Source organism: Setaria viridis, chromosome 9 (genome assembly GCF_005286985.2).
Source record: "Setaria viridis chromosome 9, Setaria_viridis_v4.0, whole genome shotgun sequence".
NCBI classification, from domain to species: Eukaryota; Viridiplantae; Streptophyta; class Magnoliopsida; order Poales; family Poaceae; genus Setaria; species Setaria viridis.
The window spans coordinates 51,102,700-51,124,338 of NC_048271.2; the positions used below are offsets into that span (position 1 = coordinate 51,102,700).

General features: G+C 49.6%; 2 protein-coding genes across 6 annotated transcripts; both read right to left on the reverse strand.

Annotated features, from left to right (window-relative positions):
• Positions 1-5,869: 5,869 nt before the first annotated feature.
• Positions 5,870-11,571, reverse strand: LOC117838747 (phototropic-responsive NPH3 family protein NPY4). Of its 4 annotated transcripts, none has more exons than XM_034718897.2 (5): positions 11,271-11,571; positions 9,557-9,805; positions 8,421-8,490; positions 6,919-8,079; positions 5,870-6,662 (listed from the first exon to the last, which is right to left on the reverse strand). In XM_034718897.2, exons 2-5 carry the CDS (start codon positions 9,616-9,618, stop codon positions 6,126-6,128), a joined length of 1,830 nt encoding a protein of 609 aa, XP_034574788.1. In that variant the 5' UTR covers positions 9,619-9,805; positions 11,271-11,571; the 3' UTR covers positions 5,870-6,125. The 4 variants fall into 4 exon arrangements, with proteins under 4 accessions (XP_034574788.1, XP_034574786.1, XP_034574785.1 ...); XM_034718895.2 differs by having other exon boundaries at positions 9,557-10,322; XM_034718894.2 differs by lacking the exon at positions 11,271-11,571 and adding an exon at positions 10,431-10,727 and having other exon boundaries at positions 9,557-10,322.
• A 4,091-nt stretch (positions 11,572-15,662) lies between these two features.
• Positions 15,663-21,407, reverse strand: LOC117839333 (membrane-associated progesterone-binding protein 4). 2 transcript variants are annotated; one of them, XM_034719636.2, is made up of 8 exons: positions 21,096-21,407; positions 20,651-20,727; positions 19,081-19,152; positions 18,863-18,900; positions 18,119-18,162; positions 17,664-17,710; positions 17,101-17,275; positions 15,663-16,069 (listed from the first exon to the last, which is right to left on the reverse strand). In XM_034719636.2, the coding sequence occupies exons 1-8, from the start codon at positions 21,183-21,185 to the stop codon at positions 15,899-15,901; spliced, it is 714 nt and encodes a 237-aa protein (XP_034575527.1). In that variant the 5' UTR covers positions 21,186-21,407; the 3' UTR covers positions 15,663-15,898. The 2 variants fall into 2 exon arrangements, with proteins under 2 accessions (XP_034575527.1, XP_034575526.1); XM_034719635.2 differs by lacking the exon at positions 21,096-21,407 and having other exon boundaries at positions 20,651-21,089.
• Between the last annotated feature and the right edge of the window lie 232 nt (positions 21,408-21,639).

The window sequence follows — 21,639 nt, forward strand, 5'->3', positions numbered from 1 at the left end:
CTGCAACCACCGATGAGTATATGTTCCTGACTCACGTCCGCGTCCGTGTCGCCCCCATGCCTTTCGAGCCGTCGCTGCTGCGATCCACCGGTGATGGTGCTGCACTCCTGCTGTGATGATGACGATCATGAGCGAATCGATGCGTGATATAATGGCTGATGGCGCTCGAGCTGACACCTAGCGTCCGTCGTCGTCCTCCGCCCTTTTGCTGGCCATCGCCATGGCTGCCCTACGTTTTGTGTTGTGCACTGTGCAGCGCAGCAGCGGTGTGGGAGAGTAGGCGCATGTGCTGCGTAGCCTCGTTGGCGTGGATGTTGTTCAGAAAAAGCGAGGGGTTGTCGCGGCGTCGCGTAACGGCGAACGCCAGTGGGCATACCGATCGGCGCCGGCGGCGCTGCGCTCGACGCCTCGGCTGCAGTGCACTGTCCTGGTTGTTTTGTAGCGCGTGCAGAACAAATGATTGGACCTGTCGCCGGTGGAGCATCGATTCCAATTGGCCAATTGGGCAATTTGGCCATCGGCGGCGTGGTTGCAGACTTGCAGTTCCGGCCACTCTACTATCTGGCACTTCGTTTTCCATCTATCATTCTATCCCTGCGCAGTAGGCCTGGTAGTGGGGCGGGTTGAAATGAGTTTTATTGGGCGGGTTGTGACGTGGGGTGTGTTTGAATGGGTTAAAATGGGTTTTAGTATCTAATGGGTTGGGACGGGTTGGGTATATCAGAAATGCGGGTTGGGGCGGGTTGAAAGTGATTTTTTGTTTGAATTTGTATGGATTTAATTCATAGGTTTAACTTTCACGTTTCGGCTCTTGACGTGGGGCCATGGTTTAAGTCCAGCCGCACTACTTTGCACATAATAGCGGACTGCCAAACTAATTCATTTGCAACAAATTTCGGTCAATTTTTCCAAAATTTTAAGGTGTGAACGCGAGATTTTAATTTTAGGGTCCGACTCTTGACGCGGGGCCCACGTATAAGTCCAGCCGCACTACTTTGCACAGAGTAGCGGACTGTCAAACTAATTCATTTGCAACAAATTTCGGTCAATTTCTCCAAAATTTTAAGGTGTGAACGCGAGGTTTTAATTTTAGGGTCCGACTCTTGACGCGGGGCCCACATATAAGTCCAGCCGCACTACTTTGCACAAAGTAGCGGACTGTCAAACTAATTCATCTGCAACAAATTTTGGTCCAAAATTTTAAGGTGTGAACGTGAGATTTTAATTTTAGGGTCCAACTCTTGACGCGGGCCCCACATATAAGTCCAGCCACACTACTTTGCACAGAGTAGCGGACTGTCAAACTAATTCATCTGCAACAAATTTCGATCAATTTCTCCAAAATTTTAAGGTATGAACGTGAGGTTTTAATTTTAAGGTCCGACTCTGGACGCGGGCCCCACACATAAGTCCAGCCGCACTGCTTTGCACAGAGTAGCGGACTGTCAAACTAATTCATCTGCAACAAATTTCGGTCAATTTTTCCAAAATTTTAAAGTGTGAACATGAGGTTTGTATAAATTTATAGGTTCATGTACAAAACCCACGGGTTATATCAATTTGTGAGGCGGGTTGGGTTGGATTTACACAATAGAATTATGGAGCGGGGTGGGGTAGGTGAATGAGTTAATTTATTGCGGGTTGGGGTGGGTTTGGGACGGGTTTCAACCCATTAGCAGGCCTACTGCGCAGACACTGGCGACGGCGATGCAACAAAACTGGCGGTAATTGGGGCCATGTATGCAATGCACGAATGTATCTATCCAGTTCCTGTCACAAGGATCCGTCGATCGTGTAATGCCGTACGCTGCAGGTAACGGGAGTCAATTTGAGCATAACGATCTGTCACCACCCAATAGTGCTGTCGGCTGGGCTCAATGATATTATCGACGGCGGGATAGCACAGAGTCACACAGATGCAGTCGCGGAAGCTCGGTGAGAACTGGAAAAGCTCGCCCATGATCTTCACGGGCTCACGGCCAATCCTACCGGACCGAGCCGTTTCGTCTCTGAACTCTGCAGGAGCAGGACACGGACGGCAGGAGACGGTCAGACAGTGAGACAAAGCAGCGATCCAAAATGCACCAGTGCTCGCGCCAAATTGCTGGCGGCTACGCGCGACACATGTGCATGTGAGTATGTGACCGATCCATCGATCAGCCGCTCGCACGCACGAGCTACTCGCCCTACTCCTTTTGTATAAGTGCTCCGAGCTGGTGATCCATTGTACAGTAGGAAATGGCACATGCATACGCGATTAGGAAAGGCATGTGCCTCTGAGACTTGCACACTTTCCTCTGAGACCATGCCTTTCCTGACGCTCTAGCTAGCCAGCTAGGTTCGCCGAGCTATCCGCCGGCCGACAAGCCGGCCTCGTGGTTGATCTCTCTCTATCTATCCTGTTCTTTCTCGGGGTCCGTCTCTCTCCGAAACGTAGACCGCATTAATCCGAGACACATCAGTGGATAAGGATTTCCGAGTATGCACGCACACATATGATTTATGCAACGGGCAGAGCATCTCTCTGATTTGGAGAAGTGGATAGATGTGCCCATATATAGAAGTGCTCTGAACAAGACCAGAATTGGTCATGGCCTTGCGAGACACTGATTTCCTTGGTGATCCCTGTAGTGAATTAGTGATCTTGCAATGGGGCCCAAGGGGTGTGGTGTCCAAATGTGATGAGTCGATGAGAGCACGGCCGGCATCGGCCTTCCTTTTTGCCCCGGCCGGCCTTGTTGTCAGAGCGGTCGGTGAACATTGTTTACGCCGCCGCCGGCGGTTGTTCATCACGTCACCGTTGGTAGCGCACGCTCGATCGTCTATGGAGGATGAGGATGAGGATGACGATTGGATCGTGATTTGATTTTGGTGGGTTTCTACTAATCTAGTGAGATGAACATTTCGTGCTAAGCTTTTTCTGAAAAGCCAGTGCAGCTTAGAGGTGTTTGGTTATAGAGACAAATTTAATTCCTGTCACATCAAATATGTAGATAGGACTCAGCCGTATTGAGCCTCCGTATCAAAGAGGGACATACGTACCTGCCAAGACCCTGTATCTGGCCGGTCGCACTGACTGGTCTACCGCAACCGCCTCATCAAACTGTTATTTTGAGCAATCCTCATCAAACTGTTTTCCGTGACGCATCCGGCCAAACCGAGCAGCCACATGCCACCACCACTTCCCGGCTGTGGATCCGGCCGCACTATCGGCCGGCAATCCCAGGCACTTCCGTTCGTGGCGATCGCGGGAGAGCAGAGCTGCCGAGTACCCGTCGGGATTGAGCCGCGCAGCCGACGTGTCGGCGAGGAATGCATGGCCCGCGCGCGAGACGGCGTGGTGGAGTCCAAGCGTGCGCGGAAGACGGCGACGTTTTGGCCTCGCTTTGGAGCGCCGTGGTGGTGATCGCCGGCAGGTACGATTGCTTTCCGATATTGGGGGTCGATCAGGAAGAAAACTATCCATCGTGCAGTGGCGCGGGTCGGCGGGTGCACGGCCACGTAACGGCGCCGGTTTTTATCGGGGCTTGACCTGACCACTCCGTGTCCATCCGGATTCGTTGACGAGGCCACGAAGGGGCCGGGGCGGACGCGCTGACTGGTACGTCGAACTCCTTTTTGCCAGACAACCTGACCGGACGCGGATGAACATGGTCGTGCGAGCCTGACAAGGCGTCCTCGACCGGTCGCCACTTTCTCATAGGCACCTGATGAATAGAAGGAGAGATTTGCTTTCTTTCGTTGACAGGCTTGGGATTTTTACGTACGGAGTACGGTGACTGGCTGACTTTCTTATCTCTGCATGACATATGCATAACCATCTCTTATACATAAACTGAAATGCTTAAACGAGTATTGATCCACCAATATTTTTGTTGACTAACTTTTTTTTTTGCGAATATTTTTGTTGACTAACCTGAAGACTTGCTGTAATGATCTACAAGTAATGTCCAAAATTTTGGTTGAGGGATAGTAGTGTCCGCCGTAGGTAAGGGCTCTTTTTGCAGGGTTTCAGCTTCTCTGACTTTTAGTTTATTTGAATATACAATTTTTGTAACTGTAAGAAATAATTCTTAAAAGTTCTCTAGAAGTCAGAGCCGTCTCGGAGGAAATAGTGTTAATATGGTTAAAATCTACATGACCTCGAATTTCGTTGCTCCTAATAGTAATAAAATTCGGGATCAGCTCTTTCTGGAAAAGAATCATTACGCGGCAGCATGCCAACGTTTGAGTGGTTTCCACCCCGATAAGAGGTTAAGTTGCCTTTCTAGTTTCGACGAACGCTGTCATTGCTCGGCGTCTCCGCCACTTATCGCTGCTCCTCGAGTCAACTGGTGGTCATTCGACACGTTTGCTTGCCTGGACGTGGATCCGCAGTTCAGCACGCGCCAAAGCAGGCCCTCGTCGTGGCACCTCAGCGTACGTACCTCACCCCCACCACGTGATGCGATGTGGTGCTATACCGATACACCATCATGGCGCCGTTTGAAAGTTGAAACGAGATCGGAGATCCCCTGCTCTGCTGGCCGCCCAGGCAATTGGACGCGACGCGGAGACACGTCGTGTTGACTCGACAGGCCAGAAAGACCCCCAAGGTGCGGTGCCCTGCTGGTGGCCTGGTCGTCCCTTGCTGCCGCCTTGCCTCGACAGCGGTGAGACAAAGGGCACGACCTTTCCTCCACTCTGTCCCCGGATGGCCGGATCCACACCGTTCTCCGCCGAAGACAAATCCGGTCTGCCTCGCCCACTTCGCGTGGCTAGTCAGGGTAACTGTAGCTGGCTAGGCTGTACGCCTGGTCGCCTGTCCCCAAGCTGGGCGAACCTTGGCGTGGCCCCGCCAGAGACCCGAGGCACCATGAACTCCTTCCTGGTCTCCGTCTCCGTTCCTCTGACTGCCTGAGCTGATCCCTTTTCCTTGTCTTTTGGACCGAGGACGCTGCCGAAACCGACGACGAGAACCGTGCAGGCATCACTGCGTGTTTGACCCTGAACAGGTGAACCATGCGAATATGCGATGGTCCAGCTGCCCAGGCATACCTGCCCCGCACGATCGAAAGCCAAAAAGGCTTGGGATTTTGTTCCGTGTAACTTCATGCCCTTTTGCCTTGCCGCCACATTGCACAACCGCAGTGCTGGTAGGCGGTACCTTAGGCTAGATCTGTCCTCGGAGTGCCAAGATCTTGCTGAACTGCTCTGTCTCAGCCTCTCAGGAGACGCCTGGCCAGTGATCATCATTGTGCCTTGATAATTCAGGCTTCCCCGGACCCCGGTCCGGCCTCTATCACCCGCGATTGCCCTGGTGTTCGTGCTTACCTGTTGGAGACCAGACCATGCAGGATTATTTGCCTTTAAGCTTTACTTAAGAGAGTTGAGACATTGCAGATGCGTAGAAAAGATTTGCCTGTGCCGTTTTGATCATGGATTCGACTGCTAGCGTTGCCATGATCCAGCACGGATTCGTGGGCCGGGCCCCGGGCTGATATTTCAAGTTAGCAGATGCCAAGCGCCATTTTTTGTTACAGGATTCCTGCACAAGTTTACCCTTTTGATCTCAACTCGATCATATGATGACGATTGATGATAATCATAGAGCGATTCCACCTCATCCCTTCAAATCTGTTGAGCTACACTAATACGCAGCCATTATTGTTGGCCTAGCTCATGTGCTTCCTGTGAGACCTGGGTATTCGGTGCCTGAATCTGAATAGGATGCCATTCTGTGTGATCTGGATAGTTCAGACGTCGATCCGATGACTTTACAAGTCGGCAAAGCCGCAAAGGTTTAGTCCAGCAAAAAGTTACTGTTTTCAAACTATCGGGCAGATATAAGAATGGAACGCAAGAACGCAGAGCTGCAGAACAGTTATCCTTCAACTCTAACAAAGTAGGCTTCTTATAACACTACTTCGAGTTCACATAAGACCTCACATAGAACCCCCAGATTTCACAGGTTTCATGGCAAGCCTACACTCTACCAACACAACCTAAGAACAGACCTGGCATTATAACATCCCTAAAGACGTGTAAAAACATCAGTCCTTGCTTCTATGCAACATTCATAAGAAAGAACAGACGACTGCTAAAACCTAGTGCCTCCTGAAGCTTTCATTCAGCGAAGGCTGCAGCTACGCGGCTGCCGACTTGGTGGTACTCCTTGCGGGAGTCCTCTTGGGGTGCTCCTGTCTTGGCAAGATGGCGCTGTCAGATGAATCCGAGCTGCTGCGCTCCCCAGCCTGTCCTTTGCTCGACATCATCTTCCCCAGCGCCTTCTTCGGCGTTGCACCGCCTTTCGCCCTGCTATTGGCCGCTTTGTTGCCTCCATGGTTCTTCTCAGCGTCAGTACCAGCGGTGTCACATTTGTCGAGCTTTGTGGTCTTGGACAGGCTGAGGTCTTCCACGGCCATGACTCCGTCCCACTCGTCTTCAGTGTTCGTTGTGGCACCTGATCTTGAGCTCTCGTAGGAACCAATGCCGATGCTGTCAGCTCGGATGGTGGCTGCTGCAGAAGCCCTTGTCTGCTCGTGGTATAGAACCTGCACCACAATCCTCAGAGGTAGGCGCTCGTTCTGCACAGCATGAGCACATGCATCAGGCGACAGCTTCTTGCAGTCCATGAGGGCGCAGAGCCTCTTCTTATCGCTCTTGCCCAAGCTTGGGTGCTCCTGCACAAAATTTAAGAGAAATATGTTAACTCCACATTTTTTTCTAGAATCAAGAGAAATAGACTGTGTATCTTAATCCCCATGACATACTAGTAATAGTCATGCACTTGAAGAAATTTAACAATGACAAAAACCGGTACTATCCAATATGCATCAGGAGTATATTTTGAAGTAATTAGCATAATAAAGCAACTCACTATGTATATGAAGTTTCTCATAGTGGTCATAAAATTTAAATTGGTAGTTGTAACAATACCTTCAGATACATATCAATGGCACGGTATAGCCCATCATGAACTGGCCTTGAATTGCCTGAAACTGTCTCAGCTAGACTGAAAAACTTATAAACAGGTATGTTTGGGTCCTTTGCAACCTCTGCAAGATATCCATCGACAATTTTGGCCACCGTAATCATTGATGCACTAGGAGCTGAAACATGATCATTCACTTCCCCACCATTATGCTTCTGGGCATGCTTAGAATCTTGTCTGACAAATTCCTCAACAATGCTAAGAATCAGGTCAATGTCATAAACAGTGGTATCACCGTCCACTGTAGGGATCAGAAGATCAGACACTGATGCTTCTTCCAGTTGTCGGGCAATACGCTTCATAAGCTCTTTCCTGCACATCTCTCCACACTTCAGCAGATTTGTTGCCTTCAGTAGCTTTAAAAGGAAGCTGCATGAGACTGAACCTTTCTCAGATGGCAACAGGCATGTGATGGTAACTAGCATTGCCCGAACCTTTGCATCACCATGGATCATTGATACCTTGCTCAATGATGGAAGCTTCTTGTAAGTATAGGCTTTGATTGCCTCACCAATAACATCCTTGGACACCATACATTTGGCTTTGATTGCTGTTATGACTTGCTTGTAGGCATCAATGTCAAGATCAGTCAGATCTTCAACCCACCAATCCTTTGGAACTAACTGCTGCTGTTTGACTCCATTCCAGGGAGAATCATTGCCACTCTCAGTTGGGAGCTTCTTTCGATTGTACGTGTATGACCATTCGACCTTTGAAACGTCAATAGAGGCTTTTGAAGCAACAGAATCAATGCAGTGGCTAACCAACTTAAGATCCTCTGCCCAAGGCAAATGAGCCTTTGTTGTCCCAAGAACAATAATAGAGTCTTTCCAGCTCCGAAATATGCTTGAGCTGAGGAAGACATCAATCTTGTAGATCAGATTGCCCTTGTCAACAGTCTCATTCATCTCCAAGTACTCTGCAGCACAGCGTGCAGCAATCACATTGTAGGCATTGAGTGTGACTATCATGCCATAGCAAAACTTGGCACAGATCTCAAAAGCCTTTGCACCACCAGGAATGTCATGGATTTGTATGTCAATATTTTCATCACCAGTGGTTGGGATCAACTTTTGAAAGCGAGCACACTTGGACAAGAGTGGAAACTGTATGAATGGAAAATGTAAGTCAGAAAAACACTGATAAAACCGCAGACTCAACTACTCAAGTGATTGTGGAGATGCATAATCACAACCAAGAAATTACTTAAGTCACTGATATGTAAAACCCATCCACAAGAGTGAGAAAACATCAACCAAACGACATATGACAGAAAAATAAGTAAAGCAGGTGTCCACAAGAATTCTAGCATAGAGACCATTTTGGTTTGAAAATGTCAAACTACACAAAACAGACCTTGATCTCCAAAGCACATGCACCTTCTACCATATATAGTCTCACAAAGCAGCTTTTAACGTCAAATGAATGAAAATAACATATCATTTACCTTGTGAAGGTAAAACTTTGTAGTCCCAATACGAACAGTGATGTCGCTCACCAATTCAGATGCCACAATACTGCAAGGATACATAGTTTTCATAAGTAAAGGAGCCGCAAATAACAGGAATACAGGAAAGAGCACTTGGTGCTTAGTAAGGGAAAGACAGCTTTTGGATTCATACTCAGGTAAAGGAAAGGAGACCTATGGTGTTGCATATGGTAGAAGATCAGGCATAGTGTTGGATGAAAGTTAATTATTACTATTTTATACACAAATCTAGGAAAAACAATGGAGACTTATGGCATTGCATTTTAGGTTAGCATCCGACTGAAGCAGTACCCAACTTTATAAACTGAGAATACTATTCTATGCTGTCATTCTAAACTGAAAAGAAGTATCCGACTAAGCATTTAGCAAAGTGAATTAATAAATAAAGAATGCTAATGCAAACAGACCTTTATACAAGAATAAGCCAATTTCTAGTACTAATTAAAAATCATGGAGCATGTTGGCCTTAAACTCTAAAAGGAGCTAAAATCAGTTCCTGGCTTTTAGTTGCTCTATGTATTTGTTCCTTTCTGTAGTTACATGACTATGTTTTTTTTCCTGAAAAGTATTGTTCTCTTTAATCTTTTCCTCGTATCATGCAGCTGTACCTTTATACCACCTTAGAAAATCGTAAACCTTCCTCTCTAACCAACGCGTTAGCAGACCACATTGGGCATGCATCATGCAAGTCTATGTTGGAATATCTGAGTGGATTCAACAAGTATGCATAAATGATGACAGACAGCATACAAACAATTATTCATACTAGATTCCGCTGTTAGATAGCATGAGCACTCAAGGGGCCTAAAACTAGTGAAACATTAACACTTTTTATGGGTTCTACAAGTTCACGTACAATATTCCAACTGTATTAGATTTCAAAGTGACGAACTGCACTTTATTTGTTCAATAAAATAAAATAAATAAATAAACACACTTTCAGAGAACAAACTGAAGCATAAACCTACAGTGTCAGGTGCCAAAAACCCAACAAATGAGATCATTTAGAAGTGAAAATAATAGTAAAAGAAGTCAGAGGAAGGGGCCACCAAAGAAACAAGGTAGAAGAACAAGCAAAAGAATCGATCAGTCACCTGACTTCATTCCCATCACCCTGAAAGGTATCCGGATTCGATCCAAGCTTCATGAACTTCATCTTGAAACACGGAAGAAGAGGCCCACAGCTTCCGCTCTAGACCAATGCAGGCACAGTGAGCACCCAACACCACCACCAACACTTGTAAGAAGCAAGAACTGCCACAGCACAGCACCACTATCCCATGCTTGTCCACAGCAGCAACGGCAAACGGCTCAGAGCAGAGCAGCGGTACAAGAACAAGTTGCTGCGCCGAGAAGACCGAATATTACAACGTGCCGGAGCCGGCCAGGAGATCGCTCGTACAACGAAAACAAACAAATAATGGGATCGGTTCCAATGCAGCAACAGCAACTCCTGCTTCAAGCACACTCCAACCCCAACCTATGCGGCCGGTGCCCCTGCAGCCCTGCTATCGTAGGCAGTGAGGCCAGAAGGGGAGGAGCACAAGCGCCTCAGGAGGAGTAAACTATATGGAGTGGAGAGGGGGCAGTGAACCAGAGGAGGGACACCCACAAAGCACAAAGCTGACACACCCCCACCTCCCCCTGCTACTTGTTAATTGCCTGTCCTTCTTGATCCAGGAAAAGATTAGTATAATTCCTTCAGCCCTCCAGTTTTCTTCACTGCACTTGCTCTAAAAAATGCCAAGATTCACAGAGGATCTTGTGCCCAATGCATTATCAGAGTAAACAACTAGTCCACATTCCTCGCCACACCATTCCCCAAGTATGATCCCCTCTCTCGCTCTCTCTCAGCGATCTCTGCAGCAGCAACGGCAAAAACAAACGTTAGTGGTGCTCTGAACTGGTTGAGGCAGGAGACATCGAGCATCTATTTTAAATGCGATATGGGGGAGGCAATGGAGAGACCAAGAACCACTTGCTCACTCCGGTCCGTGCTTGTGCGGGAGAATCTTATCACCAGCACGCCAAGATCTCAGAGTTTTGTGCTGCCGAGATCAGATGACGAGGGAGAAAGAGAGAGAGAGAGAGAGAGAGACGCTACACAAATACGTGTGGGGAGAGGGCCGGGGACGGAGGAAACCATAAAAAAGAAGGATCAGGAGGCCATCAACAATGTGAGAGCCATGAGGCGGCATGTGGGCGGCATCAAGGGTTTATAGCAAACCAGAGGGAAGGCAACAAAACAGGGTACCCAACAAGGCACGCAAGAACAAAGGCAAAGCAGAGGGCCAGCATCAGGCATGACCCGAGAAAGAGGAACAGTGTGAGACCCACCCCGAGAAAAAAAGACTTCCCTCGTCGGCCCCCGAGCAATGGAGCCACCCAAGGACGACGTACCGGCTCGGGAAGACGGGGACGGGGAGTGCGCCCCAGATGCGGCCACGCAAGGGTGTGCATGCGCCGGTCGCGTGCACATGCGGCTGTCGCTCTGCCGCCCCTGCTTGCGCTTGTGCTCGTCCTCCGGTGTTGGGATGGGGAAAAAGACGGTGGCGAGGGCAACGGGCAGACCTCAGTCTTGCAGGTGTCCTTCTCCCCCTCCAATGGCAGCGCTGCTGGACTCAAGAGGCGGCCCCCAGCATGCCTCCCTCTTCTCGAGCACCCATGCCGGCCACACCCTCTCTCTCTCTATCTCAACTTCTCAAGCAGTCAGGCTAAGCTAGTGAGGTGACGCAACATCCAACAGCGAAAGAAAAGAGAAAAGCGAGAGGAGATCGGCGGAGAAGAAAGGGGCAAGAAGAGCCTCACCGCAAGAAGCCAAGAAGCAGCAGCTAGCAAACAGCGAGCGAGGGAGCAGCGGGTGCTTTGGCGGAAGGCTTTCCTGCTCGCCTTTGCTACCCCCGTCTGCCTTTGCTGGTCTGTTCGCTCTCGTTACTGGTTCGCTCGCTGAGCGGCGCGGCGCTTTGAAGAGGGAATAGAAAGCTCGCCTTCTCTCTCTCTCTAGCCGCGCGCGGTCCTGCGCGGAGTCCTTCCTGCCGCAGGGTGGCCGGCCGGCCGTGGCGCTCGTGCCCTTTTTCTTCTCCCCCACTGCCCTTTTTCCGCGATACGTTCGGATGCTACAGTGCGGGTCTCCGTCTTTCCAGCTGCACGCTACAGGCCATGGAATGGAATGCGCAGAGGAGTAGCCGTGCACTCGTCTCCTCCTTTGCCTGCCTGGCCCACAAGATCAGTTCAAACCCCGGGCCGGGCCGAGCGGGATCTGGGGTTGAAACCCTGGGCCTGAGCCCGGTCCATTTGATAGTATTTTATTTTCTATTTTCTTTATGAAATATTATCTTTACAATGTTTTATCCATATTTTACTCTTTATCGAAAAGAATCCATATTTTATTGAAAAACAACATTGCATCTTCACAAAAACAAAGGAGAGAGAAAGAAAGACAACGTTGCAAAAAAGCAAGTATATTCCCTCCAAGAAACGGAAGAACACATGCAATGCAAAGGGTAGTACGGGCATGGAACAACAAGAGCTAGGGATCGAAAAGGCGCCCGCCCGCTAAAAATCAGCTCAGGCTAATAAAGCTACCGCCTTTTCGGCTAAGCAGGCTCCGGACGACACAAAACCAGGGACGTCAAGGCCTTAATCATCATCATCATCCCCGATCGTTAAAAAAAACTGGCGTGCGTGCATGCATGCCTCTGACTGATAATAAAGCTAGGTCGCCTTTCATGTATTCCACCCGCCCTGTACTGTCACTGTTTTATTTTAAGCCCGGAGGGCGAGGGGCTTTTGCCCACGCTCGCGCCCGGCCCCCGAGCGAAAGCGCCCGGCCGGGCAGTAGCTTCTGATCCCCCTCCCCCGGGCTCCGCCTCCTTTTGGTGGCTTGGCCGGCGCCCCGGCCCGGGCTCTTTGGTGCAGGCCGGTGACGCGTGTGACCCGTGACGGCAGGCCGACGTCGCCGCAAAGCGAGGCGAGGGTTGCACGCGGCGCGGCGTGCAGCAGGGGCGGGGAGCTATCGCTGGGTTTGGGTTCGGTGGGCGGCTCGTCGACCAGGTGGGGTTTTCCGTTGCATATGGACGGATGGGATCCGTGAAAATCCGGGCGCGTTCGCGTGTCATGTGCTTAATTAACGCGAAGGTGCATACTCGTCTGTGCGTTTGCATGTGCCCACGGCTTTTCTTTTCCGGTGGATGGGCGGGCTGCGTGTGCGTGCATGCACCCTTCCAACGGCGGCCTCTGCTGCCTTGCTTGTGCGGCCTCACCGGCGAACGGTGTCGCTGTCTCCGTCTAGGCGCCCGGGGGAGGCTGGACCCGGGCACGCATGGTTGCCTGGCGTATTATTAGATTAGATGTAGCATTAGGCAGCACGTAGCGGGAATACGTAGCACAGCCCGCCAGAAAAGAGGCAGCACACAGCACTGCAGCAGGGTAGATGAGCGTAGCACTAGCTAGCATACGATGTCAAAGACTACTCACACTAGTAGACACTACATCCCGTAGCCGGGAACGGTAGGGCTGGGCCGGGCAACAGCCAGCAGGCAATGTGGCATGCGGCGAGAGGAGGCGAGGCCGCCGTAGCCGGTCGTAGCTTCGTGGTGCCTGTGGTTACTGCGGCCGCGCGGCCTCCTGCTGGTTCCAAGTCTAAGATCATGATGATGATGGGCCGGCCGGCTAGCCCTCGTCTCCTCTCCTAGTCGTCTACTACTCCGGCTCTGGGGGCGCGGCGCTTTTGAGGAGGAGGGGGGAAGGGAGGCGTGCCGTGCTCGCTCTGCCCGCGACAACTTATTATGATGTTGCGCTTCACGAAGCAGCCGCTGCCCCTGCCAACGTCCTGCTGCTGCGTCCCTCCCATCCTCTTTTCCCCTTTTCCCGTACGTAGGTGAACTCGAGATCGAGCAGCAGCAAAGCACAACAGCAGCAGCAGCAGCAGCACTATGCCCCATCCGCCCTCCCTGTACTTTTACGGTTTTACCTCCTTTTCGCCTCTCCCGTCTCGGTCTCCATTGCTTCTCTCTCATCCTAGCTATCGGTTTCTCTCTCTACCCACTCGCACGCAAAAGACGGGCATGCATGCAGGTGCAGCGCGTAGTAGTGCTTGTGCATCGCACAGTGGAAAAGGCAGCCCAGCCCGCCCGTCGTCCACCGCCGGCCTGGCTGCCGGTTTCTAGACGCGCCCGGCCGGGTTTTGAGGCGCCCAAAGGACGAGGCCGCGCGCCCTAGTTAACTATAAACCCCGTTTTCCCTCGTAGCTTCCCTTGTTTTGTCGCGTGATTACTGGGATCGATGCATGGATGGGCCATGGTTCGGCCGTGGATCGATCGTCAGCCATGCTGAGCTGAGCCTGAGCGCCTGAGCTTTGAGCACCATCATGAGCTCGTACGTGTTGTTGCCACCAGTCAATCATCATGCCCGCACGTTCTGCATGCATGAGCGCTCCACAGCGGGATCTGGATCGCCTTTTAGCGGCTTTGGCATCGCTAATCCGTCGTGCGGTCAGTACAGAGTGCGTGCTTCGAGCCTGGGATTTTCGGACGAGGAACACTGGTCTTTGGACGATTTTTTCCCTGTACAGAAAAGCCAAAAAGGCTCCACCAGAGATACTGAGATAGTATCATAGTACGGCGCTCCAGTAACAACGCTCAACGCCAGGGACTCCACCAGGCATAGTAGCTTTATTCTCCTGAGTGCTTTCTTTCTGAAGCATTTTGATTTGCCAACGCGAGCCGCATCGATCGACCGTGGATTCGTGGAAGACGAACACGGTGCCTTCTGCTGCCTCTGCTTGCTTTTCGTCGATGACCACGGCGAGGTGCAGAGGACTAGAGGAGGAGCGGATACGAATCCCATGATGCCCTCTGCCCGCATCTCGCCATCATAAGTGCGCATTGAAAGCTTGGCGCAACGACCGCCCGAGTGCCTGCTCCTGCATGCGTTTCCTTGCACGGGAGAATCACGCGTAAGCTGCGAGCCCAGTGGCCCAGTGTCAGGGAGAGCCCGTTTGTCTCTCCCGGGGGCGACCTCAGCGCCAGAGCGCGTGTACGGACGTGAGTTTTCCCATCACTTCCCTGCTCTCTGCTACTGCTGTGTTTCATGACGCTCCAACAACCTCATATCTTTCTTTCCAAAAGACCAAAACTTCAGATCCTCGGCGATCTCCGACGCACAAAAACCACGGGCGCATCATATCCTGGACCTGGACCCGTAGGCTGGACACACACAACAAACAACTGGCTTCTGGGCCTGATGTGTGATCACACTGATCAGGGGGAGGAAAGGATGCGCTGAAATGATCGCACGCAGCAGCTGCGGTGGGTCTCTGTGGGCGCACCCGCGAGCGCCATGTACCCATCATGCCATGGCGAACCGCGACGCGACGCGCATTGCCATGCCCAGCGCAAGCACTGGCTGCAGCTGCACTGCCCATGCTCTGCCCGCTATGCCGTGCGCCTGTCCCGTGGCGTGACGCATCATGCAAACCCAACCCTTGCCCGGAGAAAAAGGCCGGCCGGGGCGGGGCACTGGTTCAGGCCGGGCAGCTCAGTGCCTCATCAGTGCAGTGACGCAGACGACGCACAAGGCAAGGCAGGTGAATAATTCGATTGATCAACGCTGGGGCACAGCAGCACCACGGCACCACCACCTGCAATAACGAGATAACAGAGGAGTGCTCCGTGGGGGCCTCTGAACCCTACGGCGCTAGTGGTGGAGGATGACGACAGCCTGTGCTGGGGTAAGCTTGAGAAGCAAAACAAAACAGATCGTGTTGTTGCTTCACCGTCTGCACTGCAGAACGAACGGGCAGTAGGAAATGGCACCGGCAGGGAGATGTCAGGTAGCTGGATGGGAACGAGCAGGCCGACAGATTCCGGTTGGATTGGTGTGGGTTTGGTCCGGATCTCTGTGCACGTTTTGACGTTTGTGCGTGACCTGCCTAGGCTGTGTCTAGTTGTCTGCATGATCAAGACTTCAATAAGGCACAGGGAAACGGCTGCATCAGCATGCTTACCCCATTCGAATCTTACAACAATCACCGTGAACAAGGGAGTCATTTCGGAGAAAATGAGCTTGGGGTCCGAAGGAGAAAGATGAGGCCGACGGTGCATCGGCAGCTTGGACCGATCGACAGCCAGAGGCCCATGCTACTAACATGGGCAGCCTTTGCGACCTTGCCCTACACGAATAATGCGTGGCAGTGCAGTGTTACCATCATACGAATCGATTGCACGTATCCTCCAAATCAATTGCGTATCTTCACATCTGAAAAACACGACGCTGCACCAGATATTTCGAGAGGATCGATCGATGCACGACTGGACTGGAACAGCACAGGCAGACGATCATGATGCGTGGCTGGTGCCTTGTCGGATGTCACTGCTGCTGTAACTAACACGGAGCAACAAGTTTGTGGACCAAGGAAAGGGAGATGTACGGCGGGCCTAGTTTACTTTGCAGGACTTGGACAAATGATCGCACCCTTGGTACGCCACTAGCCCTGGTTTGTTGAGCTCGTCTTCCTGGAAACAGGCACACCTTTGGCTAACTTGTCCGGTCAGAGCTATGTCGCCTGGCCTTCTCACTAGTCTTGGGTAGCCTGTATCGCACCAAACCTGAAACAAGCACAACAATCTTAGCACGGCACAGGCAGCCATCTTTTAGCAAAATGTAAAATGTTCAAACAACTCTGTTCATTCGAAATCTTCGATATATGGAGCAGCAGTGCAGCACCACTAATGTGCTGTCTGGTTCAGCTTTGTAAGCGGTAAGTAAATGTGATCAGAATGCAGCGCAAACAGTTACAATTTAAAGGGGAGCGACGATTGTTTGTTTCGATCGGGTGGAGAACTGTCATCGCCGCCACAGCGTTACCTGTTCACGCTAGGAGGTTGCCAGGTGGGCTATGGGCGGTATCGACTTTCTATAGCCTAATAGAGGGTCACGGTGTGAACGGATTACAGTACAGACTAATCAGACAGAAAATAGCGTGATCAGATCACACTGTGAACGGCTAACAGCCTAAAAAGCCCCAACCATACAGCACCTAAATGGTGATAAGCTTCCTCAAGATGGATATGACTATTTAAGCTGCTTGGAACATAGATAAATTCACATAAAAATGATTAATTCCTGAAACAATTGGAAAAAATTCCCATGTTCCAAACAGAGCACGAGGAAAGACAATAAAGCTGCTGCAGAAGGACCAGCTGCGAGTAGCCATTAATTTCACACAATGACTGGGGATTGTTGGGTCACTAGAACAATCTCAGCATGTTACGCCAACTCATTGCTCTTTCTCATCAATGCCAGCTGTTTCTTTTGTTTATTTGCATTGTTCCACACGACCCATTTGTTGCTACCTTAGTTAAAAAACCAGTTATTTTTTTCAATTATAGGGTTCTACTGCCTTACCAAGGGGCAATATGTTTGAATGCAGAATCAAAACTTTTGGTGTACTCCTTCCATGAGCCGGTCAGCGTCTCATTTTAGTCTATAAAGAGTAAGTCTGTTTCCTTCTGTTCATTGAGTTTGAACTTTGAAAATGGAATATGATAGGAAGAAGTTCAGCTTGACTAATAACAAGGTCTTTCATGAAATTATGGTTGAACCCAAAACAAAAAAGCATGGCAGAATAGGTACGTACTTCTCCGCCTTCTTGCTGGCTCCATTTTGAATTGCAGCTGGGTATTTTAGCTTCCTCACTCTTTTGCTTTTCAAGAAGCTGTGCACCTCTCTTTGCCTTTACTTCTACACCCTTCAGGTACTTTGTAGGATTTCCTTGATTGTCGTAGTAGCGCCCAATAAGTTTACCGGCAAATCTGCATTGCACATGCAAAAGCAATCTTACAAGGGGATAGATCATGCATTAAATTGTTCCGAGAACATGACCCACTACTTCCACGACAGTTAACGTGTTTTTTATGGCATACACATTTGAGTATTAACATGGACAATACATAGTAATGGATTTGAAAACATGAAGAGCAACCAGAAGTGCTTTAATGTGGACAAATTATCACGTTTTCCAAACAAGTGGCCTGCTATCCTGCCAGAGCGCTAGGCGACACAGTGCCACCCCCTGTCCGCTTAGGGTCTAGCCCTTCCTAGGATACCGTATATGATTCTCTGAAGCCTCATGGTTTACCAGATACTAAAGGGAAAAAAGTAACATCAAGATCATGAAGACGCTCCTAGAAAGTGGCTCACATGTATCTCTCGAAGTAAAATTTCCTCCAATCAACAATGCTGTTTACCTGAAAGGAAATTGGGAAATCCATCACATTAGAAAATTCAACTTAGCAAAATAAAGAGAGAGAAAAGAGAAGTCTGTAAATGCTTTTATTCTACGCTAGTATGCACATACAGTATTCACATGATACTTGTTCATGCAAAGATATTCCATGGTATGTCCACACCTAAATCCATGCAAGCTAGAAGCACACGAGGACAAATATTTAGTCTGAACTAACACTTTAGTAAGAAAATTGACTATATTGCAGAAATGGTTAGAGCAGGAGACCAAACAATTTCAATTGAAGCCAACTGCTTTCCTAGCCCAAAATTTATGAACATTTGTCCCGCTGTCTAAGTCTAAGCTACATATTTGCATTCACTGCAAGATTTATGGACTTAAATAACCCATACATATTGTATTGTAGTACCTCACTGCTTGATAAACCATGTAAAGAATCAGTCAGGCCGTCACCTGTTCAAGCAGGGAAAAGTTACTGTAGCAAAATGCCATATAAACTTCAGCAGTTAAGAAACATATTTTTTTTTCTAGAATCTTATCAGGATCTTTACTTATGGTCAATTTACAAAAAAAAAACGAGAAAAAAGCATTAATATAAGCTGGATGCAGGATGCTAGATTAGCTTCCAGGAAGTTCAATAAGGCAGGAAAAGGCAGTTTCTACATCACCCATAAAAAATCATATCACTATAGTATCCTCTTGATCAAATAAAACTGCATTTTATTCATGGACCCAAGCCCTTTTTCCTTCCTTAAGATAAACCAGGCATTATCTTTTATCCCATTTCCTAGTGCAGAGAGTCTGTAAATGCAACCCCTTCAGCGGTTCCTTGCAAGGTTCTTTTTCAACACAGAATTTTCGTCTTGCCCCCCCCCCCCCCCACCACCACACACACACACACACACACACATAAAATACCACTTAGATCAGGCAGTAGGAGTAGGAAATTACTTGGCCAATCATTCTACCGTTTGCTGGTTCTTGTAATTAATGTCAATACTGCTAGTAGTAATAGAACATTAAGCTGAAGAATACTTGTGGTGTTGACAGTCCAAAACCATGAATTGGTGACATCATTAGCTCTACGAAGTCGACATCAACTCGCTCATCTGAATTATTGACTGAACTAACTAGCAATAAGACACGAACTTACCTGTAAAATTTCCAGAAACAAACGCCCGTGATGCATCCCTGTCATGAGAATGCTGTTTTAACATCAGCATGTGTAGCAACTAAAGAAAAAGGGTATGAAAGTGTTGATGTTGGCAAAAATATAAGAACTACCCTCCTATAATTTGTAACAGCAAAGCTGCAGAAACATAATTCATAACAATGGAAATGAAAAAGGCACTAGACATATAAGAATGCAACCTGCCAGCAAAGTGATGATAACCTCCTCCAGGACCATAATGTGACCTCCCTTTTGTAACGTCAAACACTGAGCTGCAGCATCAGAGGAAAGGGAAAATCATTCACAAAGTCATACCAGTTAAATAGCCAAGACAATACGACAGAATTCTTTTTTTTTTCGAGAATATGCAGGAGAGCTGTGTATCTTTGTATTAAGAAGAAAATTAAGGTTGGTTTTACATCGTGGGCCATCCGGGCACACGCACACGGCTCAACTATTCACTAGGCGATTATACAAATAAGAATACAACCAAAGCTAGGACCTGAGGCTCACTATGAAGCTAACTAATTGCTAGCGACCCTACTGCAGCTGGCCATCCCAAAGCAGCCAAGTGCTTGGCGCCGGCGCTGATCCAAAGGTGGCCTTCTTCCAGGATTGCGTTGAACAACCGTGCAGCTGAATTGGCCGGTCGTCTATCGAAGACTCTGTCATTCCTTTCCTTCCAGATTCTCCAAGAAATTAACATGAATGCAGAGTTCATTCCTTTTTTCTTTAGATTGTTCAGCCCCATTCTCTTCTGAAGCCACCAATCGGTTAGAACGCAAGTATGTGATGCGAGAATGCAACTGTGCCATTGTCCTCTCGAGGGATGAGAGTCCAAGAACCTTACACTTGAGTTCTCTTCTCAACTGAGCTTCCTCTTGTGTCAACGGTCGCACTTCCTGTGCCCGATCCAGCCATAGCACTATTGTCTTGGCGACGAGCAATTGGGTCTTGATCTGCCCGACACTACGCTGGCTCCAGCTCTGCAGCTCTCGAGCTGTGCTCTTGAGCAAGATGTCAACTCGGGTTGAAGGGGTCCAAGACCAAGTCAGGGCATGTCCAACCCCTTTGAACAGCCTCAATGTAGCCAGGTATCTTAAGCCACCAGTTTTCGAAGTGAAATCACCGCTTGACATGGAAAGTAGCATTCGTTGCCAAGTGGAGCGGGCAATGGTCAGACATGTCAGACGAGAGGGCCTGCAAGAAGCAGTAGGGGAAACGCAGCTCCCAATTGACAGTTACGAGGATCCTGTCCAGCTTCTCTAGCGTCGGGTTCTCCCTCTCGTTACTCCAAGTGTAGCGGCGACCATGGAGGAAAATATCCTTTAATTCCATTTCATCAACGAACCTCCGGAACCTGCCCAAATTCCTGCGGTTGATGCGGTGGTTGTTCTTGTCAGCGGCGTCCAGGATGAGGTTGAAGTCGCCAGCGATCATCCACGGGCAGGTGATTTGGTTTTGGATCGAACGGAGCTCCTCCAGGAACTCAATTTTATCAGCGTCTGGTTGTGGCCCATGAACCGATGTGAGGCACCAGTGCTCAGAGTCGGCGCCCATTGTTATACGGCAGAATTCAAATTTACTGACAACATCACCCACAGATCTCAAAGAAAGATGCACTTAATTTTTCATTTCTTTACCAGATTATTAGTTTATTACACATCCTTTGTCTGACCATAGTTGAATATCATACTTAAACAACACAGCGGAAAACTTTGTACAATAACAAAGCAAAAATGTAGGCATATGAGGGAAAAGCAGGAGTACCCCAAAATCCCGAGTAGTATGGGCAACCCCTCATCCGTTCCATTGTACACGGATAGCTCCTCCACTGTCCACAACCTCTGCCCTCCCATCGCAACATCAGACTCAAGAGGTAAGTAAAAAAAAAAAGTTATTCCGATCTCACGAAGGTACATAATCTCTGCCCATTGCAACATCAGACTCAAGAGGTAAGTGAAAAAAAAGTATTCCAATCTCACGAAGTTACAGAGGTCGAAACTGGCAGTGTTTGACGCTAGAGCTACAAACCAGACGAACCACAATGTGACACGACATGTCTATATCAGGCCATTACTCGATGAGCACGACTAAGCAACATCAGTTGTCACTGGTTACAAACGGCTGCTTCCGCAGACTAGAATTAATAAGCGAGATCTATATAGCACATTAAATTGAGAAGCATCAAAGTAGCGAGGAGTAGAGGACATACCGGCTTCCTAAGACGGTAGAGCTGGAGGACGACGGCTAGCAGCGCGGCGAGCAGCGCGAGAACAAGGAGGAGGCGAGCGCCGCGCGCCATCGCACTGGCTCCCAAGAGATCCGCAAGGCCCTTCGAGTCCACCAGATCAAACCGCCTCCTCGGCAGCGCTCGCGAGCTAGGGCTGCCCTTGGGACCTGGTGGCGTAGTTCCGGCGAGGTCGAATTTCGCTGGTAGCAGCTACCGATCGTCGTCGGAGCGGAAGACGGGGGCGGTGGATTTGCAGGAAACGCAGAGGCGCTCGGCGAGGGGAGGGGGAACACGGGGGGGGGGGGGGGGGGGGGGGGGGGGGGGGGGTGGGGGGGGGGGGGGGGTGACTCGTTGACTGGGCCGGCAAGCTGAGCGGAAGAGGAGGGCTGGAGTTCCATGTCATCAAGTGAAAAAGCAGGAAGGCTGATGTGGCACTTAAATGGCCCGTGTGGTGGCAAATTTCGAATAAAAAGAGGGGGGGGGGGGGGGGGGGGGGGGCGGGGGCAGGTGTCAATTTTATTTTTAT